Genomic DNA, 28,000 nt, shown 5'->3' on the forward strand with positions numbered 1-28,000 from the left:
ATAAGGACTCACACTTAAAAATAACAGCATTACCACTTGTGTGACTATTTATTGTGGATTTTCTTGAAAACGTATGTCCTATAACATCAATTTCATCATCCAATTTCATCCATGACCAGCTCCATGCTGTACTTAATCCCTGCATCCACCTGCTCTATTACCAATGTATCATTTTCTCCTCAATGATTCATTCTCGTTAACCTTAGGGTCCGCTTTTGTTGACAGTTGATTCATGCCGCGTAGCCAAACACACATCACTCTTTAGTTTTGAGTAGGCATAGGAAGTGTATGATATCATAATCATAATCATATATCATAATGACAGTGTACCCATCCAGACAATAAACTTAGGCTTCAGCCTACATACACCTTTTTGGTCAGATTATTTTTCCTTTGACAGAAAAGAAAGAAACAGCAGTGTATTCATTTACCATATACACTTCTACATACACACCCCTAGCCCAGACCCCTCTAGGCCAGGGGTCTTCAACGTTTTCAGGGAGAGAGAGAGAGAGAGAGATGAAGCAGGGACCCCCACAACCTGTTCATAGATTCCATATAGCTTAGCATTGTTGACAGCACAATCATCAGTGTATTTTGGATTCATGTCAATTTGTGTTTTCAGATATTTAACCACTTGAACTGTCAATACTTAATAAACTTGACCTTTCACTCTGCACTTAGTGTTCTCTTTTTCCCCTCTACACCAAAGCTCTTTGCCAAAAATAGCTTGTAGATCTTCAATTTTTGGCTAAAGTTCTCAGAAAATGGACATTAGGGTTCAAGTGGTTAATTATAAAAAAGGAGAAAAAAAGTTGCTATCACTCAAAGATTTGGTGGACCCCCTGTAGTAACTCTGGGAAACCCCACTGTTGAAGACCCCTGCTCTAGGCACCCCCCCCCCCCCCCCCCAACAAATAAACTAACAAATTGGACAGGATTTGTGTTCTCATTAAAAACTGAGGGGTTTGCATGCCCATATTATGAGTCCCAAAGAACTTTAAGTCCCATAAAACTCAAATAAAAATCCACTAATCACCAAGTGTGGAATCTCTTTTAATTGCCTGCAGTTGTAATTTCCTCTCCTCTTGTGTGTAATGGAGTAAGCGATGGCTGATATGAGTGAAGAGTTCTTCAGTCTGGGTGCTTTCGTAATGGTCATGGTGCACACAGTAAAATACAGAGTTTGAATTGATCTCTGGGAGTATAAAAATGGCACCGTGAGGATCCTGTTTTTTACACTCCCGCTGTGCAGGAGCAGTGAGCAGTCTGAGCACTCATCATAACTTCCACAATGTGCACAGGCCCCTGCTTGCTTCTGATTCTCCTTCTTAACCCATTCTTAACTCTTTAGCTATTGAAAAATAGCAGATATACAAGCTTGTGAGCTTGTGAGCTTTTTGAAAAGGTAAGATTTTCTTAGCAAATCTTTGAATATATGTATTTTTAAAGCGAACATTTGTAACTAAAGTTTTGCTTCTGGGGGTCCTTGGAACTAATATTTAGAGATGAAAAGGTTTGAGCACCACTGACATAGAAACATAGGTTTTTCTAAAAACCTTAGAAGGATTTAGAAGACACTTAGGGGTCCTATAGAATCGGGTCAAAATAAGACTTGCACAAACTGACAATAGTTAAAGCATAAAATAATGGTTAAAGTATTAATGCGTACCCGACCTAAAAGGGTTAACAACACAGTTATTTTACAACCAGACGCCTCCTCAGGCTACACATTTCTCCACCTCCCACACATACTGTAAAACATCTCCTCCTGTCTAGATTACTGCAGCTCCGTATTGTTGAAGAGAAAAAACGTCACCAATTAGTTCAGAATGCAGCAGCCAGGCTGTTAAATGAAACTAAGAGAGCAGAGCACATCGCAATCATTTCAGCCCTAACTGGTTACCTGATTTAAATATTTTATTGATTACTTTTTTTTTTTTATTATTATAATTTTTATCCCACGATTTTGCAACCCATTTTCGCCCAGTGCCAATTGCCAATGTAATCCTGGGCTCTGCTCTCCCTCTGCCGCACCTGGGGAGACAACGGACTTACCTCATACTTCCTTCAATGCATGAGGAGTCCAAGTTGTTTCTTTTCAACTGACAGGGGGGATTTCCCCGGGATGGACGTAGCGCGTGGAAGGAACACGTTATTCCAACCAGTTCCTTTCCCCTCCATCAAGCGCCCCGGCTGGCCAGGGGGAGGCATTATTGAGACCAAGATTACTGCATGTTTTTGTGAGGGTATCAACCCTAGGAGACACGGGGAGAACATGCAAACTCCACACAGAAAGGCCCTATCGCCGACCCCACCTAGGGTGTGGGCGCTGATGACGCGGAGGGAGAAACACGCCCCCAGCACCCACAGCGTCCCCCGGCGGGAATCGAATCCAGGACCTTCTAGATGTGAGGCGAAGCGCTAACCACTGCGCCACCGTGCCCCCCTTTTATTGATTACTTTTAATAAGGCACAGCTCGGTCTAGCAGAGTGGTTCTCAAATGTTTTCATGTCAAGGACCCCCAAAATGATACTGTACGTATTTGTCCGCAGACGCCCATCTCAAAATATTTTGTGCCAGGGACCCCCAGAAGTGAAGATTTGTGTTAAAATGTTCACTTAAAGGACGACTTCATCCATTGTCAATCTATCTTCACATAGTTGGTCCCAGAGCCTTGTATAGAGAGTTCTGCTAATGAGGGGTCAGAAACAACGCCAGTCAAGTGGTTCATGTAACTCGAAATGTCACTCCAATGCATTCTGTAAACTTCTGGTTCAGCACTTTGTCACTATGCGCCAATAGATGTGTATGTAGAAGACCTGGCCCCATGAAGTTAACGGGAGTGACGCGACTCTCTTTCTGAATATAAGGCTCTGGTTGGATTTCCCTCTAGATGCATTGCCTCAAAGAGAGTCACCCACAGTACTCTACAGCAGTGGATCTCAACCTGTGGGTCGGGACCCCCAGGGGGGGGTCGCCAAATTATTTTGGTGGGGTCCCCAGATGATAAACTTAATGTGCAACATTGTTTTTTTCACTCAACAGTAAACAAACCAACATAAAGTTTAAGATTATAGAGGCTAGCTGCACATTTCTTAAGTGAGAATTTAAGGAGTTTTTTAGTACCTCTAAAATGACAAATTAATATAGAACTAGACCTTACCCGTTCAAAGATGTGTGCTCCAAAATATACTGTGCAGAGTGTGGGTTGTGGGGTCGCGGCCTGAAAAGGTTGAGAACCACTGCTCTACAGCAGTGGTTTCAGGCCGCGACCCCCAAAATAATCATATTTTAACTGGGGACTAGCAGATCTACATGCAGATCTACATGCTCACAACGCCTGAGGCGTTGTGAGCATGTAGATAGGCTATTTTCACAATTAAACTCAAACTTTATATTAGTTTGTTTACTGTCGAGTGAGAAAACAATGTTGCACATTAAGTGAATCATCCGTGGACCCCCCAAAATAATCCCGACCCACAGGTTGAGAACCACTGCTCTACAGTAGAGGAGACATTAACCAAGGATATGATGTGACCACACCTTGTGCTATTTAGAATGATGGAAGAGCCTTAGTTTTAGATGTTAGAAGAAAAGGCAGTTAGCAGCTACTGTACAGTAGGTAGCAGTGAATCCTGGCATCTGGAATTGGACCCTCTCTGCGTCCGCTCCCATTGCATCGATCAAATCTATTTTCAGAAGTGAGAGCAGATGTGAAACATGACCCGGCTTACACATGTACTCCATTTGTCAAAATATAGTGGTGTCACCTTCCTGCCTGAGACTCCATGCACACACAGAATGAAGGGCTTGAGCCTGAATACAAAGAGTTTCTTTATGCTTCTCACTGTCTTGTCTGTTTATGCTACTCTAGGTGTTCTGTTTACTTCTCCTATAACCGGGGTTCCCAAACTTTTTTGAATCAGGGCACCGCATAAATATTTTTTTTTAATCCGAGGCACCCCTACATTATAGTTTTCACTCCCAGCAGCTTATATTTATAGCATATCGTCATTGTCGGGTGGAAACCGTTCGTTTTGTATTTATCATCTAAAATATGTGCTAAAGCAACTAGTGAAAACAGCAGATCTACAAGCACGAGGCGTTGTGTGCTTGTGCTTGTAGATCGGCTGTTTTCACTAGTTTTGTGCGACGGTCCTGTAACTTGGAAATACAAGGTTTCTGCCCGACTGTGACAATGTTTTAGTGATTATGTTACGAGGAAAACATTGAGATAATAGCCATTTTGGTTAGAACTGACTGAAAATAACTTTGTACTGAAAAAATGATACTAAATATTTGTTTTTCCAATAAGTGTCCAAATAAATTCCAAATATTATCAAATGATCTCGCGGCACCCCTGGACTGCCGTCATGGCACCCCAGGGTGCCCCGTCACCCACTTTGAAAACCCCTGTCCTACAAGATACTACTCAGCACTCTAACTCATCATGAAGACATACTGTTTAAGAAGTAGTGAAAATAGCCGATCTGCAAACTCGCAACGCAGTGCGACGCGACCCATTGTGCGCTTGTAGATCTGCTATCTTCACTAATTTTGGGTCTCAGGTAAACGTCTAATCTCTCTTTTGGGTCTCGACCTGAAAGGTTTGGGAACCACTGCCTAATAACTAATCCCTCAGCCACTTGCCCTGTTGTTGTTGTTGTTGTTGTTGTTGTTGTTGTTGTTGTTGTTGTTGTTGTTGTTTGAAAATCATTCATGGTACTTACAACAACCTGGCAATTAAATGTTTGATTTGTTCTGCTAGATGCCTTAATTTCGAATGTAATTTTGAATAACCATTATTGATAGTTTTGGTGTAAAACGTCTAAAACTGTCTAAAACTGCCGACAGCTCTGTAGTAATACGGATTACCACTTTGTAATAGCTTCAAGTACTTAGTATCAAATATCTATCAAGCAAAAAGCCAGAGTAACTTTAAAATGACCCCAGAAGTGTTTCAGAGTATAATACCCCTTTAAGAGTGGGAGGATAAATCTGGGATGCTAATACATTTGGCAACAGAGCAATCTATTTCTGATGGCTTTTGGAGGAGGCTTGGGAGCAGCGCAGGAAGGGAGGGAACCGAATCGACCATTTACTCCAGCTCTTTATTTCTAATGGCCTCACATAAGCCCTGGCCTCTATTCCATCCCATGGACTGCAGACCTCGCGTCAACACGCCATTGACTTTTAACAGATAAGCTCATTTTGCGTCTGTCTCCTCGCGGCTTATATAGCCTGACCTTTATCTGGCTGCGGGATACCTTATCAAAACTCACAGTCTGCAATATTTTCCAGCCATTTGATAGAGGTTGATTTGCTGCCCTCAGCAACAGTGATGTGAATGTGTACACTTGTAGACGGACGGACAGAAAGACAGAGACAGACAGACAGACAGACAGACAGACAGACCTACTGTAGAACTGTTACAAGGCTTTCGCAAACGAGGCAATAATATGTCGACTTTGTGACAGGTGTGTAGGTGAAGCACACATTAATGAACGGAGGCACCTGCACACTGCCCGAACTTGCACAGTACAAGAACTTTATTAATGGCAACGTTTCAGGTCACCAAGACCTTCATTCTTCAAGCACGCCTCTTGAAGAAGGCCTTGCTGACCGAAACGTCGGCGACCGAAACCGAAGAGGTCTAATGAGGTTCGATTATGGGGGCCCTTGACATGAAAATGTTTCAAAACCATTAGCAGCCAGTATCTGTCCTCTCGCAACCCTTTCATTACAGCCGGGGTTCTCAACTTGGGCTCCGGGGACCCCCAGGGCTCCTTGAAGGGTTTCCTAGCTAAATTGGTGGTTTATATAACCATTTTGGCTATTAACTCATTTACTGCTATTAAAAAGTCATCCTACAGTATGTCATTTGCTGCCACGATGTCCTTACCTTTTAACGTGGGCGTGTCCGTCGTGCACGGCGGTTCACGGATCGCGCACGCTCTGCGAGCATCCCGTGATCAGCTTTCGAGTCCTCATGATAATCCATGCGTGCATGTCTGCGCCAGGCAGCAAAAAAACGGCGGATCGGCGATCACACTTCTAATAATTGTTTTTTAGCGATTAAATCATATAAAATCTCCGGCTTCCTCGGGCCTGGCGAAGAGTGACAGCTGTGTTTTTTCGGGTTCCTCGGGCCATGGCGGTAAATTAGTTAAAAACAATTGAAGATCGAAATGCTCACAACACATTACGATCCAATGCCCTGTTAGCACTTAGACCTGCTATTTTCAAATAGCCTCGTGTGTGTGCGCGTGTGTGTGTGTGTGTGTGTGTGTGTGTGTGTGTGTGTGTGTGTGTGTGTGTGTGTGTGTGTGGACAGGGAATTACTACTTTGTGGGGACCTCATGTCCCCACAAAGATAGTACAATCGGAGAAAAAAACCTTGTGGGGACAAATTTTAGTGTCCCACAAGGTGTTTAGGGGTTAGGTTAAGGGTTAGGGTTAGGATTAGGGTTAAAAATGAATGGAATGTCTCCACAAATATAGTAGACTATGTGTAATGTCCCCACAAAGTAGTAATTGCAAACCTGCGTGTGCGTGTGTGTGTGTGTGTGTGTGTGTGTGTGTGTATGCGTGTGCGTGCGTGCGTGCGCGCGTGCGTGCGTGCGTGCGTGCGTGCGTGCGTGCGTGCGTGCGTGCGTGCGTGTGTGTGTGTGTCAGCAGTGCTCTCACCATGCGTTCAAAGGGGTCGGTGGTGTGGGCCGCGCGGTCCAGCAGCTCGCTGTACTCCAGCTCCTCACACAGTCTCTGCAGGGTGTTGAGCGGCTCGTTAAGCTGAACTGGCATGGCAACCTTGGACAGGTCCTTGCCAATGTTGTTCTTCAGTATGTTCCACAGGCTGACCGTGCTGGTGTTGGGGCACGGCGCGGGCAAGCACGACCTGCGCTGGCCAGGCGAGGCGCCGTTCTGCGCGCAGCCTGCGGCGAGAGGGATTTCTTTTTTACAGGTCAGCCAACACCGGGATGCTGACAGTATTGAGTACTATTGCTGTGTTGGCATGGCGGTGAGATACTTGTGTTGCACTGACTAGCATTGACTGTTATGAACACTTTTGTTTGGCCCTGCATTGTTTAGTTGTGCTTTAAGTATTGCTATTTGTGTGTGATGTGACACTTATGAGCGTTGAATGTATTTTTTTGACACGTTATGTAAATATTCTTCTTTTGTTGTGATAGCCTTTTTGACACTTTATGTATATTTTCTTTTTTTATTGTTCCTTGCATTTTTTTTTTTTGGACTGTTCACAACAGTACTTTTTTTATTTTTCTTACTTCTCTGTAACTTGTAACCTTAAAACTGCTGTGCTGCCTCTGGGCAACTGCTTTTCCCCCTTGGAACAATAAAGGTATATATCTATCTAACCCTCGCTAAAAACCCCAGGACAAAAATCCACTCGTCCTAGACAATTCGCCCTCCTGGCCCCCAAACTGTGGAATAAACTCTGTGTGCCACTTAGAACTACAGACTCACTCCCTAGCTTCCGCCGTGGTCTGAAGACTCACCTCTTCAGACTCCACCTAAGCCCATAGCACTTACCATAGCACTCGCCACCCCTCAATGACAATGACCATACCTGAAAGCTAGATAGCATTCTTAGGTTTTACTGTATATAAAGTTTTTTTTACTGATTAACTTGGTCTATCTACGTTATTTTTTCTAGATTGATATTTCTATGCAATTGATGTGTTGATGTTGATGTATTGATGTATTACCTTGCTTATTGTAAGTCGCTCTGGATTAAGAGCATCTGCTAAATGCCTAAACTGTAAGCTGTAAACTGTAAGAATACGGTACTAGATGTACAACGGATGGTTTGAGGCTGTAAACCACTGGTTCCCAAAAAAACACTGGGTCGGGACCCATTTGTGGGTCCCGGACACATTTTTATGTGTGCCTTTATTATTTGTTTCCTACTGTACATACAGGCAGACCAAGTAACTGCAACCACTGCAGTTTGTTAGTTATACATACTCTGTCATGTCGAATGGTCAAAAATAATGTTTCATTTTATTTTTTTTATTTTTTTTATTTAACCTTTATTTAACCAGATAAAAACACATTGAGACATGATCTCTTTTTCGAGTGTGACCTGGCCAAGAGGCAGAAATAAAATGATGATAATAAAAAAAAATAAAAAAAATGTTTATACAAAACAAAAGCTTGCTAGTGTTCTAAACAGCTGAAAGGACGTTGACAGGGGTTTTCACCCGTCTCCTAGCAACAACAGCATTATAAAGTCAGAAAATATGAAAGATCACAGGTAATAAAAGAGCAACAGTTCGATTTTCATTACATACAAGAAAGTTGTACAGGAGACTTTTCATCGATTAACGGCAGTTTCATGATAACTTCTGAAGAAATTACATTTGACAGCCTCACAGCACGTACAGCACACACACCTGAGGTCGGTCGCTCGATTTCCGTCTGGTTGCTGAAGTTGTCCATGGACAGGTTGTCTGCGCTGATGTCGCTGATGTATGAGTCATCCTCTGAGGCCTGAAAAACACACACACAGCAGAGACTGGTTGAATCATCAGTCCTCCAGCGGCAGCATCACGCACACGTCTCCCTCGCCGGCAGGGATCCAAGGCAACCGGTGGGGGGACGGCGGGGGCAATCCCTCAGGAATGCCATTCCAAACTGACATCACAGGCTCTCCAGGTATTTTTAGCTGAGAGTAATTAACTCCCATTTGCACATTGCTTGCGCACAAGACAGGAGCTATACGCTGTCTGGGGTGAGTCTGAGCCGAGGACGTGCAGAGAATGTTAGAGAGGCAGGGGCTGAAAATTCTAGACAGGTTTGTTGAAAATATCGGAAATAGCAGACAACGCGTGAGCTTGGAGGTCGGCTATTTTCGGTGTTTGCTACCACACTGAACTAAGCATAATCAAGTCAATATTGGAGATGTGGCATAACGGCATGGATTTCAACATAAGATGCTGCATTCAAGTTCAGGAGAGTTTGAACAAGGCAATTCTCTTGAACGCTGCCTTCAGGTATGGCATGGAAAGAGGGTATTTGCATTTCTTTTCACCTTAGCAAAAAATGCATTCATGATCTGGAGAGGGCACGTTTTCCAGACGGATAAAGGGGCAGGGGCTCAAGTCCCCTTTGATGTCTATGTGTGCACGTGCCTGGTCTGAGCACCGCAGCGGCTGGCACAAGAGATGTTCTGTCTGCGGCAGAAAGCACGACTTGCCCGTTTATTCACTTCAAACCTGGTGTACCCTATATGGAGGAGAAAATGGTCTGAATGTTTACAAACAGCAGTGTCATACACGTGCCGGGGAGGGGACTGCGACACGATATATCATCAGGCAGAGAAACCTCTTATGTATGCGCAGGGGCGTCACAAGGGGGAGGAAAGTGGGACTGAGTTACTAGGGCCCAAGGTGGAGGGGCCCTAGTAACTTTAGCTATTGAAAAATAGCAGATATACAAGCTCACAGCGCGGCACCGAGAGCCGCGCTGCGGGCTTGTAAATCTGCTATTTTTGAAAAGTCGTGAAAATGTGTGCAAATCTTTGAATAGGCCTATATGTATTCTTTTTAAGCACAAAAAATACATATCATTTTGGGGGTCCTTGACATGAAAAAGTTTGAGCACCACTGACATGGAAACATAGGTTTCTTCCACACATTTTCACAATTTTTCAAAAATAGCAGATCTACAAGCTCACAGCGCGGCACCGAGTGCCGCGCTGTGAGCTTGTATATCTGCTATTTTTCAATAGTTAACATTCATGGGGGGGGGCCGCAGTGAATCCTTGTACCCAGGGCCCAGAATTTGGTGTGACGCCCCTGTGTATGCGTAAATTAATGCCCTGCTTCAGGGATACACAGCTGAACCTGTGGGCCACATTACACAAAATGTCAAGGTGACCACAGGTCAGCTGATAAAATGACAACATTACTTGATAACTGCTTAAAAGGTTCAACAAAGTAACACTTCAATTGCTAAAACCACTGTAGCTAAGTGGATGGAGAGGCAGGCCATAATTAGGATGAGTAAATGCCAAAGGACACATTTAATTTGTTTACTGTCAGAACCGGCACAGCTTGTCCGTGTGTATACTGTACGTGTAACGCCTGACACTGTGGTTCCCCCCTGACACATCACTGTGACATCACAGGTGACATCACAGTGATGTCAGATACTCAGAGCAGGGATCTCCATAATGGGCATAAACAGGTGACATCACAGTGGTGTGGCTGGTTCAGACAGGGATCTCCATGTATGGCCATAAAAGGGAGAGTAGGTTGTGATGTCATGGGAACCACTCTATGCCCATATATGGAGATCCCTGATGTCATCAATGTTAAGCCCATATCTAACAGGACTTCATATCCATATACGTATGGGGAACTGGTCCGATATACATCACTGGCCAGTATGTGCTGTAAGTGCTAATACCCAAAAACAACTAAAGGGGAAATATTTTATTATTAGAATGGTTGACTTTCAGCACAGAGAGCAGTGCATATGCTTACCTCGTTTTCAGAGGAACTGGCTGATAACAGAACCTCCTGTGCTCACCTCGTTTTCAGAGGAACTGGCTGATAACAGAACCTCCTGTGCTCACCTCGTTTTTAGAGGAACTGGCTGATAACAGAACCTCCTGTGCTCACCTCGTTCTCAGAGGAACTGGCTGATAACAGAACCTCCTGTGCTCACCTCGTTTTCAGAGGAACTGGCTGATGATAACAGAACCTCCTGTGCTCACCTCGTTTTCAGAGGAACTGGCTGACAACAGAACCTCCTGTGCTTACCTCGTTTTCAGAGGAACTGGCTGACAACAGAACCTCCTGTGCGTCAAAGAACTCGGACAGAGACTCTGTGATGGATGCTCTGCTCTCATTGGATGCCTGGTGCACCAGGTGACATGAGTCCTCTCTGGAGTCCTGTTTCTGGAAGACATAACAGAGGTTAGGATGAAAGCAGGGCAGCAACTTTTATTTATTTATGTAAATTTAGATTAGCCAATTATTTTTTCTCACTTCTTTTCCTCCCAATTTAGTCATTAAGCCAATTAATTCTTCCCCACACATTCTTTTTTTTTTCGTGTTGCCATTGCTGTTGCTGTGCCCAACTGGCTCACCTGACAGTGAGAAGGCCCCCCCCCCCCCCCCCCTGAACATGTAGCGCCCATGCAGTGGTGTAAAGTAACTATAAGTACATTTACTCAAGTACTGGTATTTTGTACTTTACTTGAGTATTTCCAGTTCTCAGTACTTTTACTTCTACTCCACTACACCTCGGATCCAAATATTGTACTTTTGCTCCACTACAATTATTTGAGTTACTAGTTACTTTGCAGATATAAATGGTTATATTATGACATTAATCCACTTTATCCTTATTTTATACCTAGGCTATTTGAAAATAGCCAAGGTGTCTTGCGGCCAAAAGTCAAGTTTACCAAGTAGGCTGTCGTTAAATGTCTGAAAACACACATTTAACATGAATCCAATATGTAGTGGGGGTCCCTGCTTTATCTCTCTCTCACCTGAGGAGGGGTCCTTGGCCTGAACAACAGTAGACCCCTGCCCTGCTCTAGATGCTGTGGTGGTGGTGGACAGGTACTGTACTTGTACCCCTGCACAATCAAACGCTTCAGGGCAGCATTTTTATGAGAGAAAGCACGTTGCGCTGCCATCGGACAGTGTCATATTTCTAATCCTGTTTCTGACCGTGTTGATGTCATTTTCTTGCCTCAACCAATGCTCTATGCTTGACCAAACACTTTGTCATTTTTCTTCTCCACATTTACAACACCTGTTCTTCAACACTCCAGGGCAGGTGTCTCTGCTGTGTTACTTTCTCATCTATAGAATGTACTTTAGTCGTCCTAAAAATGTCTGTCTGAGTTTTCATGGCCAGTCTGTCTTTGTTCTCATTTGCAAGCCCAAAACAAAACCAGTATGAATCACAAAGACCAGGCCAAAAGCACTCTAAAAATGAGTGGTTGTTGATTTTCTCATCTTTTTGTGTGCCTGACACCTGTATTGTTATGGTCTATCACCACGGAAAGCTTTTAGCTTAGCATGCAGATGCAGGTTGTTTTCCGCAAGGATCCAGCCAGGGACGTGATTAAGTGGATCAGCTTGCACTCTCAGCAAATCTGATTAATTAAGAGTCCTTGAGGAAACCAGATTCTGCATTAAAGTGCATGTGAGACATGGAACATGTACTGTACACATGATTGCAATACGGTCTCTCTGCCCTCTTTTTCTTTTGCTATTTATATTTTCTTCCTATTTAGTAATTCAGCCGACAAATTTCTATTTTGCCAACTCTCTGTCCTACTCTTACTCCTTCAACATTCCTTGCCGACATGCAGTCAATAGCGTAGCAACAAAGATCACCCAGCTTCCCTGCCCCGAACATGGGCAATTCGAAACCCTAGACTTCACGATGACTTTACCCCTGCACCACCCGAATGCCCTGACTGTGCGTGATTCTAGAGGAGAGGAAATGTCATATTTTGGCAGAGAATAATACAAATTCTGCTTGTTTGATAGATAAAAAAAAAACAGAAAATCTTTGGTTGGTTGGGGCCAAAGTGGAGTGAGTGAGGAGATGAGAGTGGAAGGACATGATTGTGAATGGGACTGCACAGCGATGATCAACTGAAGTCACAGACACTCAGTGGCAAATTTGACACAAAGGAGCCAGATGAGGCTGAAAGCAAAAATCATAATAGTACACAGCAAAATTCTGTTACTCTGGGAGTATAAACATAGTACATTTTTAAACTATGTTTTACACTAAGTTAAATCAAATCGGAAGATTACAGTGTGACACTTATCACCAGACAGCCTTCATCAATTAGAGAGTACATTTTTGTCTGTTGAATATTTGTTTTTAGGTTCAGACATTGATATTGTAAAAAGACAGGAAACAGATCCAAGGGCAGAAACACATGGGGAAAACACATGCAACACACGCAGGACAAAATCGAACCGGTGACAAATTGGGCTGTAGGTGCCGGTGCTCCCCAACGCAGAGCATTTTGCTGTGTAGTAATCAAGGAATAAGGAAGGGTGAAGGGAGGTATGAGGGGGGCTTCATCACACATTCCCACACCCACCTGCAGGGGGGTAGATATGTTTATTAGCACTGAGGGCTCTACGATGCGGGACTCTGCGTGAATCTTGTACAGACGCTCTTTCAGCTCAGAGTTCTGGGCTATGGCCTAGGGAAATAACCGCTTAATTAACACAACACACCCAAACAACAAACGCAGTCAAATTTACATGCTTTTCAAACAAAGACAACTACCAACAAACTATTGAATAATAATAATAAACTGTATTTGTAAAGTAGCTATTTTCATGCATAGACATTAGAGCTCAAAGTTCAATATACATAACTCAAGCAACTATGGGAACTAACTCAAGAAACTATTAATAATGCATAATTGCATAATAGCCCTACAGTGCAAACTGTACTTTTATTTAAATTAAAAATGGATCTTATTCTCATCTTAAACTAACCTTGAACTAATCTGGCCACATCAAAGCTTTGATGATTCAATTTGAATCAAAGCACATATCCAAGAGATATGTGAAAATAATGTGCTATGAGTATCAGCCCAAATGTCTGGAAAGCAAAACAAATGAAAACAAACAATAGGAGACAAAAACTGCTTCAATCACATATTATTAACCTTATGTGAGTAGGAATTCTCAGTGGCTGAACAACACGCATAATAATCGGAGTGTTTCTCAAATGGGTCTTTGCACAGGGAAACAATGTTGCTTTGGGCACACAATTTGGGACCCAAACCCAAAGTTGAGAACCTCTGAGGTTATGGCTGCAGACAAAGTGAAATGATGGCTTGTGTGAACAATGTGCCACAGCTGAAGCTCCAGGGCTGAGACTCTCCGACGTGACAGCATGATACTGTCTGACAGACAACACAAAGGAAACAGACTCTGGGTGGGAGGCGATGGACTGTTGAATGTTTTCTTCAGGTGGACACATTTTCTTCCAACAACCCACACACATGCGCTAGCTCACTTGCAAACTCTTGCGCGCGGGCACGCACACAAGCATACACGCACGCACGCGCGCACACAACAAGGGATCCAACAAAAGTGCTGTCACATATTTATTTATGTGACAATAATTTTATTCTACTACAGTACAGTACAAGTATGGCAGCAGGCCTTTCCACCATGGGGGGGGGGGGGGGGGGGGTGGAGGGGTCCCGCTCTTTTGTGACCCTTCTTGAGATTTCTTTCCATTCTTTTCTTGTTTTTTCTCATTTGTTTCCATTGTTACATGTGGAACTGTAAAGCCCTTCCAGACTGTAACAGTGAATTATGAGCTATTACAGTACAAATAAACATGACTTGACTTGAATGAGGTACAGTAGGATAACTAACCTTGTGTATGTGTGTGTGTGTGTGTGTGTGTGTGTGTGTGTGTGTGTGTGTGTGTGTGTGTGTGTGTGTATGTGTGTGTGTGTGTGTGTGTGTGTATGTGTGTGCGCGCGTGCGTGTGTGCATGCGTGCGTGCGTGCGCGCGTGCGTGTGTTACATACCGCAGCTAGTGCATTCTTCATCCCCAGAACCTGCGGGGAGGTGGGTGGGCTTGTAGCTTCGTGATGACCTAGCAGTTGTTTCAGCCTCTCTCTCTCTAAGGTCAGAGAACCCAGGGCCGACTTCATGGTGCTGTGCACTAGAGGGGGAGGATCAGTCAAAAGTATCAATACTGCAATGTAGATATACTCTGTTACAAGTAAAAAATATTCAAAATGTACTTGAGTAAAAGTATAGGCATCAAAATGGGCCTATACTTGAAAAGTAACTCAGAACGCAAAATGACTAATTTATCAAGTTTAAAAACGTATAAAAACATTTGGAAATAGCAGATTTACAAGCTCGTAGTGACGCGTCGCAGAGTGATGATCGGTTATTTTCAAATAGCCAAAGCATAGTGCTGAAATGGTTAATGTATATTTAATGTATATTAATGTATATTTAATATCTATCATCAAAATCTACAAATAAGAAACTAGTAACTAAAGTTTTCATATAACTGTAGTGGAGTAAAAGTACAATCTTTGAAGTCGGCCGCCTAAACATCATACATCTACTTTTCTGACATCCATCCATCCATCCATCTTTCCAGATAAACTTCTTTTTTTTTTTTTTTTGCTGCGCTACTCCTCTCACAGTTTTGGTGGCAGGCATTTGGGCCATATGTCAAATCGACCGGCTTCATCGAGACACGCACGCACTGTAGGGATGCATCTTCCTAGGGATTTGGATCTTTCTAGTTATCATTGCAAGAACATGGGTTTACTTTAGAAAGTACATACAGCCAACCAGCTGAAGATCCATAAAACCATTATGCTTCTGAACATGTAGTTTGACCGCTTCAAATAATCTTTAAAATAACTACTAACCAAAGATCTACAAAGCCAAACTGTGAGCTTGTAGACAGGCTATTTTCAGTGTAAGACTTGCTTCACAGAAGACATGCCTGGTCATCCCACAAATGCATGTTCATTCCAACTAATGTCCCTACCCGGGAATGCAGGCACCCTGACTACGAGCAGACTTGAGATCGCAACTGTAGATCCCATAGCCTGCGGCAAAAAATTCTAACAGCTTCGATTGATTGCTTCAATCAATTTCAGATCAATATACCAAATTACCAACCCACTGAGGAGAAATTGCATGACAACGGCCACGCATTTGTATAAAACTTTCCGTCTGCCGATTGGCCGTTAGGTCACTCTAGCGTGGTAGTGCTACAGTGGGTTCTTGCCAACACGGCTGATGTAACCATTTTGTAATTGAAGCTTCTGTGCTTTATTGACCACGCACGCACGCACTCATGCACGCATCAATAGGCCATGTATAGCCAAGCCGAGCTAGGCACGCCGCTTGCTAAAGTAAGAAGACCGATATAACTTTACACCATTGAGCCAGCTCTCTCTCTGCTGGCGTTTTCCCTGGTGTTGTGTGTGTCTACTGTCTACACTCTACAGCCCATTAAAGGACAACTTTGTATTTTTACAACAAGGGTTCATATTTTAGATTGTAATTAGAGAAAAGAAAAAGTGAGTGTTAAAATGTTTTCATTTGCTTTGTTCTATTGTTTTATCGCGTTTACCATGCTAAAATGTGGGGCATGCGTACGCATGGGGGCATGCGTACAAGTGGCAAAACATGTCTTTTTAGACACAATAAGCCAGCAGTTTCTTTATTGCTATTTACAGTAACACTTCTAGCCCCCATAAGTCACATCCAACCATGAAAGGTTGCGTTGTATCTTGGGAATGGGCTTATTCTGTGTAAAATTACATATTTAGCCACTTGTACGCATGCCCCCAACCACTGAAATAAGTATCTCTAAAACAATAGAAAGAAGTAAATTAAATCATTTTAAAGGCATGTTTTCATTGCAGTTCCGGAATTTTCCCGGCAAAATAAATAATTATAATTAGCATAACTTGCCGGGAGTTTAGTTTTTTGGGTGTTTTCACATGCTCTCATCAGCAGCAAAAATACTGGTATCGCTCGTTTTCACAAGCCATCGTGACGGCATGAAAACCAGTGTTGCCAGATTTTGCGAGAGAAATAAGAACCAGGTGTACGAAAATAAGCCCCAAAAAGTGTTATTATCTAGCCACACGAGCACTTTAAAACTATACGCATCGCCGCATCAGCTACTTGAAAATTGCCGATCTACAAGCTCACAACGAATAAACCGCAACCAGCCACTATCAATACATACAAGCAACTTTACGGAAATCAAGCCCAGAGTCGCTTATAATTAGCAGACATGGCAACACACGGACTGAAAGACCTGCAAAAAACACACGCGGACTGAAAGACCCACGCGAGCCCATCGCATCTCACCCCTGGGCAACAGTGCCTGTCTCTTCTCCCTCTCACCCTGAACGCTACAAATGGATTTAACAAAATATTCTTCATGCAACAAAACATAAGGTTCAGAAAGGATCGCTCATGCGTTATGCAACCTGTTGGGGGAAATCTCGCTCTTAACAGCGAAACGCTCCCCCCATGCACTTGTGAGCTTGTAGATTAGCTGTTTTTTTTTGTTTTTTTTCACGCGTCACAGTAAACGATGGATGACCATGCAGACTCGATGCTCGCTGCTCTGTAAAACACTTTTAATCATGCAACGAGGAGAAACTATTAACTAATGATGCAGCTCTTTGAGTTTGTAAAGATTCCAGCTTTCATCACAACATTACGAGCGCATCGCGTCCCCTCCCGTTCTCCAGACCGGACTGTATAAAAATAAAAATAAAACAAAAAAATAAAAACACACAGCTTAATTACAAATAGGCTATAGAATAGCCTACAAATAAGTTTGAACCATGAATTGATCTAGCAAGCTTGCATTTCTCAGCACCGCGGCCGTATAGGCTGGAGATTGTAGAAAGAAATAGACGTCTGTCTTCTGTATTTGGCAGGCTTACATAACATTCGAATGCAATATGGATTCTGAAGCTTTCAATCCCAATTACAATGCTTTAACTGTTAATATTGGCTCCTTGCATGCACCTGCTTGTCCGAAAAAAGTTAAAATCACGGTGTTGCAGCCAATTTGATTGTTTTTATTGCAATGAATTTATTGAATTGAAGGTGCTGTGATATGTGGTTGCCATGACTACTACTAGGCCTGGGCATAGGTGGGGCGTCGGCCAATAGCCTGGCACTAGTCTACATTAGGGTGTCACTGGGGCACAGCTGCCAGGGATTGGCAATCACAGTGGGAAGCCACAAAGTTTTTCAACCGTGCGTGTGTGCTTTTGTTTGTTGTTTATTTTCAGTTGTTTTGAGTTAACTTTGTTTATTTTCTAGTCACCAGTTAGTTGTTAATTTACCGTGCAACACCCGGCTTAAGTTATATGCTGTCATCATCTTCTGGCTTCAAATAAACCTTTTAAATGCACTCAAGACCTGCTTTACTGTCAACTGCACCACAACGCGTATGGAAAGAGCTTCACAAATTACCATATCCCTCACTGGCAAGTTTTGTAGACCGATTGCCTTTACATTAAGTTGAAAAACTTCGCTTCCACGGATCGTTTGGACACGGATGGACACAGGACAGCGCATCATTCATTGTTTTAGTTCCAGACTGCTACGTTACGTCACGGCTCGGCCGCAAGTGGAACGCGGACCGCACATCCACAACGTCAATGCCATGGTCACGGTAGGACTGTTTATAAATGAATAAACGTTGCGGAAGAGAGTGGCCTTCACGCAACGGGATACAGGAAAATCCCACGTTTAATTCTAAATAAAACCTCCGCGGATCGCTAAATAAGCCACCATGAGTAAGGAGGAAAATCTGGAAATTGATTCAGTAATGAATGACGCTGTCACTGAACCTGAATTGGAAAATGAACTCGGTAAAAGACCCGTTAAACTCACGTATAAAGCGGCGGAAGCAAAAATATTATCAATACAAAAGGACAGGAATTCTGGAATAAAGCAATTGTGTAAAATGGCAAAGGAGTTGGATCAACTGATTGTTTCAAATGAAAGTTTTTCTGACATGAAAACTAAACATGACATTCTGTGGAAACTGTGTGGGGAAACTGCGAAGTTGCATGAGTCATTAAAACCGTTGTTGCCTGTGGATGAAATGTACAAACAAAATGGATGGTTTCAAAATCAAATGCACAAGGTTTATGGAGTGATAAACAAAATGGAAAAATGGATGCTTGCTAACAGGGAGCAATGCATACAGGTGGATGATGATGAAATCAATGTTGACATGTCAAATAATGAAAATGAGGTTGTGGAAAATAATGGTTCAAATGACAATGCAAATACACCTGAGGTTTTGGAAAACAATGGTTCAAATAACAATGTTTCACCTGCAATTGAGGTTCTGGACAACAATGGTTCAAATAACAATGCTGTGCCAAGTGGAATTGAGGATGTGGATACTATTGGTCCAAATGACAGTGTTTCAAATCTTGGTGGTAAAACAAATGTGTCATGTGGGAGTTCAAGACATTCAAGGTCCTCAACAGCCTCTGCACGCATCCAGGCAGAGGCTGAAAGAGCTGCACTCCTGACTATGGAGGATGCTCTAAAGGAAAAACATGAGTTGGAAGCCCAGGAGGCACAAATAAGGAAAAAGATGGAATTGCTTGAATTGAAAAGTCTGATTGCTGCTCAGACAGCAAAGGTTTCAATATTTTCCAACAGAGGGTCTGACATAGGAAGCAAAGTCACAAATGGAATGAACTCATATCTGTCAAAACAAAGGTCTGCTCTCAATCCCTCTGCTGTGAAATTTGTTCCACAAACATCAAGCTGCAATGACAATAACCCACCAACAGGAGGCAGTAAAACTGCTTTGCATAAGAAAGCACAGTCAATGGACTCAACCCATCAATACAATTATCTACCAACAGGAGGCAGTAAAAGGACCATGTCAATGGAACCACAATTCATGGATTCAAGTCAGTACAATCATCCACCTACAGGAGGCAGCAGTGCTGCTTTACCAACTCGTCAGAACCAGTACAACCAACCAACAGGAGCTGCTAAAACTGCAATGCCATTACAGTCTCGGCAGTTACAAGATTCACACCATCAATTCACAATTAAAACCGCAACGTCAAACAGGACAGGAACACGTCCCAAAGAAACTATTTCACAAGGAACTTATGCTTCAAATCTCAACTCAACCATACCTCAAAGATCTCAACAGTCACATCCCACTGCATATAGACCACAGCAATGGCAACAAGTCAATGAGGAGGACCAGGGCAGCATGCCACAAAGATCTGATCATCTTTCATCCAATACTGTACATCCACCACAGCAATCCAACCAAAACAGTGAGGAACAAGGAAACATTTTAAGCATCATGCAAAAGCAAAACGACATCACAGCATTACTAGTACAGCAGCAATCTTCATTATCACTACCCCCAAGGAACATCCCAATATTTGATGGAAACCCTCTGGAGTACATCACCTTCATCAGAGCTTTTGAACATGGAGTGGAAGGAAAGGCTGCTAGCGATGTCGACTGCTTATACTACCTGGAGCAGTACACTCGAGGGCAACCTAGAGAGCTGGTCAAGAGCTGTCAACACATGCCAGCAGACAGGGGGTATCGGAGAGCAAGAATGTTTCTACAGGAACGCTTTGGAAATGAGCAAAAAATAGCCAATGCGTACATGGAGAAAGCCCTTGGATGGGCGCCATTGAAATCTGAAGACATCGAAGCCTTACAAGCGTTTTCATTATTCCTGCGCATCTGCTGCAATGCTATGGAGGACATTAGCTACATGTCAGAAATGAGTATGCCATCAAACATGCGTGCAATTATCATGAAGTTACCATACAAACTCAGGGAAAAATGGAGAAACATCGCCTTTGAGCATCAGGAGAAACGCCATCGCCAACCAGTGTTTGGTGACGTTGTCATTTTCATTGAGAGACAAGTGTCCATAGCTTCTGATCCATTATATGGAGACATTCAAGACACAGCTGTCTCATTTTCAAGATTCAAAGTTGGAACTAAAGTGTCACAGGGACACATAAAGGAAAAGGGAAGCAGTTTTGCCACATCGGTGGCAGCTGTTAACTCTGAAACTCAAAGGGAGAAATACTTACCTGAGGGATCTTGTCTGCTGTGTGAAGAGGGCCACAGATTAGACGTGTGCCCCAAGATGGAGAAGAAGCAGCACAGAGACAAAATTGAGTTTCTAAAGAAGAAAGGTGCTTGTTTTGGATGTCTGACTGTTGGACACATGAGTAAACACTGCCACAGTCGTCTGTCCTGCAAGGTGTGTGACCTGAAACATCCTACCATTCTCCATATTCATGAAAAGGAATGGAAAGAAATGAAATTAAAAGACACAGAGCAAGAAACAGAGATGAACGAAGCCACCACTCCCAAGACATGTGGTCATATAGGGGCCGGAGCACAGGATTGTGTCTTGTCAATTGTGCCAGTGAAGATCAAGGCAACGAAAGGCAGCACAATTTTAAAGACCTACGCATTTCTAGATCCTGGCAGTTCATCCACCTTTTGCTCTGAGCAACTGATGAGGAAGCTGAAAGTGAGAGGAAGGAACACTAAATTCCTAATGAAAACGATGAATCAAGAAAGTTTTGTCGACAGTCAAGTCATCTCTGGATTGGAAGTAGCTGCACTCAATGGTGACATCTATGTTGAGTTGCCTGATGTGTACACCCAATTCAAGATGCCAGTGACTCGTGATAACATCCCACGACAGGAAGACCTATATGCTTGGCCGTACCTGAACTCTGTGGAAATTCCTGCTATCAATGCAGATGTAGAGCTGTTAATTGGAACTAACGCTCCAGAAGCAATGGAACCACAGGAAGTGATAAGCAGCAGGGGTAAAGGACCCTACGCTGTTAGAACCCGATTGGGATGGGTTGTCAACGGACCATTGAGAGGAGGCAACAGGAGTGGGAGTAGCTGCCCCACAATCACAGCCAACCGAATCTCCATTGCTCACAAAGAGGAACTGCTTGTACAGCAAAACAACCATAACTTCAACGAGAACTCAACAGAGGACAAGCTAGTAATGTCCGAGAAAGATCTGAAGTTCATACAAGTTGTCAACACTTCAGCTGAACTCAAAAGTGGACATCACTACTTGAAGTTGCCTTTTAGCGAGGACAATGTTGTCATGCCTGACAACTGCCCGGAAATGGCTGAGCAAAGGGTCCTCTGCCTGAAGAAGAAATTGGAGAGAAATCCTAACTTCTTACCTGCTGTGCTAGCAATGGGAGTTGACAGATGCTTGAACGCAGAACTGCAACTAGAGCTGGACAACTCAATCTTCTGGAGAGTTGACAGACGCTTGAACGCAGAACTGCAACTAGAGCTGTACAACTCAATCTTCTGGACAGAGAGCACAAAAGCTTTAAAATACACAAGGAACAAAACAAAGCGCTTTCACACCTTTGTTGCCAATAAGATCTCTGCTATGAGAGAAGTCACAGACATCTCACAATGGAAGTACTTCGACACAAAACAAAACCCAGCTGACAAGGCCTCTCGTGGGGTGCAAGTTGAACACCTCACTTCCAGCAGTGGACCTGACCCAGCTCAACAAAAGAACAAAGTCAAAGCCATGATAAATGACCGTCTCATTACAAAAATCTCCGAGGATCCAAATCATCTCGAACCACTGACTTCAAAGCACATTCACCTGTTGAAAGGCAAACCTTCTTTACCACCTGAGCTTTTCAACAAAAATGACTCTTATTCCAAACAACGATGGAGGCAAGTTCAACTCCCCGCCAATCTCTTCTGGCACGGATGGCTGCGGGAGTACGTACCACTGTTGCAAGAGAGACAGCGTTGGCTAAAGGACAAGAGGAACTTCTTTCGCTGGAGACGTCGTCATCGTAGCGGACTCTGATGCTCCTCGCGGATCCTGGCTGTTGGGCAAGGTACTGCAGACCTTTCCCAACAGATAAGGACTTGTGCGGTCTGTTAAAGTCTGGACTAAGTACAACCTCCTGGAGCGACTGATTACAAAGACTTGGCTTCTACTGGAAGCTGAAAAGACTGAAACCCAACTTCTATTATTGGGGTTAACCACCCTATTGGATTATGAACAATGAACATTACGGTTTGAAAGAACTGACGTGGACTATGAATTTATTTGGCTGCAATATTGTTTGTTGTTGAATTGTTATGTTTTTATACAGTAACAATTAGGGGCCGGAGTGTTGCAGCCAATTTGATTGTTTTTATTGCAATGAATTTATTGAATTGAAGGTGCTGTGATATGTGGTTGCCATGACTACTACTAGGCCTGGGCATAGGTGGGGCGTCGGCCAATAGCCTGGCACTAGTCTACATTAGGGTGTCACTGGGGCACAGCTGCCAGGGATTGGCAATCACAGTGGGAAGCCACAAAGTTTTTCAACCGTGCGTGTGTGCTTTTGTTTGTTGTTTATTTTCAGTTGTTTTGAGTTAACTTTGTTTATTTTCTAGTCACCAGTTAGTTGTTAATTTACCGTGCAACACCCGGCTTAAGTTATATGCTGTCATCATCTTCTGGCTTCAAATAAACCTTTTAAATGCACTCAAGACCTGCTTTACTGTCAACTGCACCGCAACGCGTATGGAAAGAGCTTCACAAATTACCATATCCCTCACTGGCAAGTTTTGTAGACCGATTGCCTTTACACACGGTATGCCGTTTTCACTGTGGGGAAATGTCTATTCTCCCAGTACTTTCAGCAAAAATTACTAGGTATTTTCCCGTCAAATTTTGGAGTCCAAAACTAACGGAAGACAAAATAAGTGGCCGTTTTCACATGGCGTGAATTTCAAAATTGCCGTCATTTTGGAAAAAACTTCCAGAAGTTTGACTCAGTGAAAACGGGGCTTAACACTCATCTTTTATATTCTTTAATTACAATCTAAAATATGAACCCTTGTTGTAAAAAAATAAAGTTGTCCTTTAAAGCATGCCGCTATAACGAAAAGAACACAGGGCAACAGATAATTGGAACTAATAACTGGAAATTCAAATATTGTGGAAAAAACGGTCCTTTTCAAACATATCATAAAATGTTGGAAAATTGTGTTTGAACAGCTAAATGTGACATAATAATGCAATAATCATACAGTATATGAGCAGCTTTGTGATGTCAGGACAACCCAGGTAAACTCATACTCTAAATACCTACAGTATATCATCAATATACATTTAATGTCACAGCTAACAACAGATAGGCTTCCAGAGCTTTGCAAATGGAGTTAGTTCTGAATACTGCATCGGCCAATACCAAGTCCAGTCAATACAGTTACAACTAGCAACTTCCTCCACTTGTGTTGGACACCTTTTCAAAACCTTTCCTCATAATTTTAAGTAATTTCCATATATATATATATATATATATAAAAAATGGTCAGTCTAAGGGAAATGGACAGGATCTCCAACGATATGGAATTTCAATTACATAAGATACAATGCTACAGGTATATATACAGTAGTAACAACAGAAATATTACTGAACAGAATTCACGAAACTAACATCCCCCTCACATTTAGCTATATGACGCTACTGTCATCTTGTTCTTTTTTTGCTGTGTGACTGCTCTGACAATTTAAGCCTCCTACCTCATAACGAGAGATAATTACACCTCCGATCATGGCAATTATCTATCACACACTGCACTGCCTGAGAGCCGATCGTTATGCTATCTGATTAATTGCAACACTGATGCACCATGTCGCTGCATTCATTGAGTCAATCATGCAGCAATCCCAAGCCTCACAGTTTCAAATGGGGACATCATTATATTACACAGAGTTAATTTCAAGATGTGCGCGGGCATCTGGCATTGGGACATGAACACATTCATTTGGACATTAAGAAAGGCAGGGTAGTCAATCTGGATGGTTTTGTGTGTCTAGAGGCCAGTCACAATTATTACATAATTGCCTGGTAGCATAATCATTAGAATCGTTTTCATTCATCAGCATGAAAACAGCTGGGATCAAATTAACATAAATGTCATAACTTCGTAATTCTTCCATGCAGGCCTAGTTGTTCATGCTCATTTTTGGTCCTATTATGTCACTAAAATATACTTAAAATAAGCTCACAACTCACATGTCGTGGCGTGGGCTTGTTTAGATTAGTTACTTTTCCTACGTTTTTTTATTTATTTTCGAAAGTATAAAATGATTAGTTATGTGGCCATTATTTACTTTAATTATTGGTCATTTCTTTGCATGGTTCATTAATAGGCTTTGTAAAACAGAAATGTCTTTATTTGTATTTCTATTGTCACACCATTCAATCATGAATCGCAATTATCTGAATGACAATTCATTCTGAACTAAAACGCCATGGTGGTGACAGCCCGTCATGTGTCTGGCGTGAGCTGTGAGCTGCGTTCAGGCAGATATACTTTAATTCTGCCAAGATGTCTGAGGTTTACGAGCTGAATACGTCTCACTTTAGCAACGCTGCCAAAGGAAATGTTGTCATGGCACATTCAGAGAATTCTAATGAGCAGCAACTGTGACAAACTACCAGTAATTATTAACAGCTACCACGGCAGCACGTCTGTCACGTTTCAGGATGTAAATAATAACACATGTGCAGGGGTGTCTCACCAAATTCTGGGCCCTGGGTACAAGGATTCACTGCGGTGGCCCCCCATGAATGTTCTTCATAGGGGGAGGAGGGGGTTTAACCCATTTAGACAGGGAACGCATTATTACGCATCATTTTGTGCTTTAACTATTGAAAAATAGCAGATATACAAGCTCACGGCATGCGCGGCACCGAGTGCCGCGCTGCAAGCTTGTAGAACTGCTGTTTTTGAAAAGTTGTGAAAATTTGTGCAAGTCTTTGAATATTTCAAATCCTTCTATGGTTTTTATTTTTACGATGTTTCTTTGTCAGTGGTGCCCAAATGTTTTCATGTGAAGGACCCCCAAAATGATATGTATTTGGTTACTGACCCCCATCTCAAAATATTTAGTTCCAGGGACCCCCCCCAGAAGCAACATTTGAGTTACAAATGTTCGCTTAAAAATACGAAAAAAATAAATAAAAAAATACAAAGATTTGCATTTTTCAATAGCTAAAGTATAAAATAATTAACATCCCTTCACATTGGGCCCTAGTAACTCAGTCCCACCTTTCCCCCCCTTGTGACACACATGTGGTATTTTTACATGCAAATACAACGGTAGCCAGTATGACTACGCGGGGTAGGGAGGGGGAGGGTGAGCTTCGATTGCTCTGATAAATCTCGCAGAAACGACAGCTTGTTTCACTTATATATTTATTTTTGCATTGAATAATGTATCCAGTGTACCCAGCATGTCACATTTAACCACCCTCGGTATGTAAAAGTGACAGCATCATGGGACGCCTTGGCGACTCATCCTGTTGACAAAATAAGCACTGCGTTTTAACGATTTATTCGCGAGCATTTCTGTGTCATCGAGTTCGGAGAGAGAGACAAGAAAGACGTGAAGGAAAAGGGAGAGAGAGAGGCGATGACACAGCTTTTGAGGCAGGATAATTCTAACTCAGAATCCTAGTATCCAAAGACATGTGAAAATCTATAACACTTCCTGTTCTGTGTCTCAAGTGCTCTCTCTCTCTCTCTTTTTTTTTTTAAAGATTTGTTTTTGGGCTTTTTATGCCTTTATTTGGTAGGACAGTAGACTGACAGGAAATGGGGAGAGAGATGGGGAATGACATGTGGCAAAGGTCGTCCGGATCGGGAATCGAACGGGCGACGCCAGCAGGCATCATAGCCTAGTATGTGGTATGCGTCTTGACCACTAGGCCAGCGGGCGCCCCTCAAGTACTCTCTCTTGACATGCTCTGGAAAAACACAGGTCAAAACCCTCGCTACCGTTTCCTTCTCTTACCGTTACAAACTATACCACTCACTAAACCAGAAACACTTTCTAGGAGGAACTGTGTCCCATGAGCCCATGAAAGGTGGGCATCACTTCCTGTTCCTCTTAGCTGTTTCATTCTGACTGGTTGCTGTTGCTGCTGTGAGCCTGTGACACCTGAATCTCTGCATGGTGATTACATGGTGGTATATTCAGTGATTGTATTTCATTCAAATAAAAATGTAATTGGTACATTTTCCATTCATTCTCCTCACTAGAATGTGTGCTGACCATATAAGAACTTCCACCATGGCCCGTGTTACGAGCATAGCTAGATTCTGTTTTCAGAGGTGGCCAGCCAGTCCTCGACCAATCAGGGTAGAGTATGTCCATAGTTACTGTATGTTATGATGTTAGTTATGATGGTCAAAATAAAGGTTTTGAGAACCACAGTCGCTCTGAATTAAGAACGTCTGCTAAACGCCTAGATTGTAAACTACTGAACTCATAAAATGCCACAGTCTCGTAGTAAATCAGGATCATACATATCCTGAAGCTGGAGACGTAGGCCTACCGATATTCAGTGATTGGGTCTAATGATCAAAACGAGAACATTATAATGGTGTAAAAAATCTATAAAAAACTAAACATTTCCACGCTGTAAGGCCAGTAAGGGACAAGATGACCCCCGGCCACTTTCATTATCACTGAATACACCTTTAAGTGATTTGAATCAGCTGTGTGGAGGAAGTGATGCCTACATTAACACATCCCCTTTTCCCGCATAATAGCGATATGAAGCCGCATTTTGACAAACTCCACCCTGTCAGGTGTGATTGGCTGACGTCCCTTTGAGCCCCTGGCCAATATTTTTCTGTCCATAACGGAACATAACTCAGTAACGGCGCTGAGTCGGCTCATGCGACCGTCGCACCGCTCGGCCCGGCGACTCGCTTGCTACCGCTCGCTCGGCGCGGTCTCATGGGGCTCAAGGTCGCCTGAGACGGCGCGCCTCTGTCATGGAGAATAATTATACTTTATCACCATAGAAAGAAAGTTGTCCACGGTGGCAGTGGCGGTGCATGGATTGGGAGCACAGTGATAAGTCCACTAAGCCACTGAGGCGACGCCAGCCAATCACAGTGTGTCTTTTCCGGGACTTGTCAAAATGCGTCTCTCTTTCGCTATTATGCCCTTTTCCCCCGTAAGCTTATTGGGAAACTCGTGGATACTCCGTCGTACTACTACTGTATGGTGTCGCGTGCCAAAAACAGTAGATCTACAAGCTCACAAACTGTCCCATTGCAATGTGTTGTAAGCTTGTAGATGTCTTTTCGGTGTGCAACACCAGCATAAATATAAAGTAGCCGAGCTGCTAAATGTATTAAAGAGTAAAATAAGCTAAATGAAAGCGAGCGGTTCACTCACAGTTGCTGGCAACGCGGCAGAAGTCTTCCTGCAGCTTGGTCACGTCAACGGAGAAGTCCATGGATTCCAGATGGGGGTTGTTGTCGTTCCCCAGGGCAGCAGAGGACAGGTTGGGGTTGGAGGCATGGAGACGCATGGAGCCAGAGGAGATACAGCTAGGAACCT

At 43.0% G+C, this 28,000-nt stretch overlaps 1 protein-coding gene across 1 annotated transcript in view; it reads right to left on the reverse strand.

Moving 5' to 3' along the window:
* The window catches only part of osbpl3b (oxysterol binding protein-like 3b), a gene marked incomplete at both ends in the record, with an annotated part of 82,834 nt that overhangs the window by 18,419 nt on the left and 36,415 nt on the right, over positions 1 to 28,000 (reverse strand). The window contains 6 exons of the mRNA XM_080746854.1: positions 6,692 to 6,936; positions 8,419 to 8,515; positions 10,792 to 10,929; positions 13,113 to 13,217; positions 14,571 to 14,707; positions 27,836 to 27,998. Of these exons, the coding sequence (XP_080602980.1) occupies positions 6,692 to 6,936; positions 8,419 to 8,515; positions 10,792 to 10,929; positions 13,113 to 13,217; positions 14,571 to 14,707; positions 27,836 to 27,998 (885 nt within the window). The remainder of the gene's footprint in view (positions 1 to 6,691; positions 6,937 to 8,418; positions 8,516 to 10,791; positions 10,930 to 13,112; positions 13,218 to 14,570; positions 14,708 to 27,835; positions 27,999 to 28,000) is intronic.

The sequence above is a fragment of the Nannobrachium achirus genome (genome assembly GCF_963921795.1).
Source record: "Nannobrachium achirus genome assembly, chromosome: 2".
Lineage (NCBI taxonomy): Eukaryota > Metazoa > Chordata > Actinopteri > Myctophiformes > Myctophidae > Nannobrachium > Nannobrachium achirus.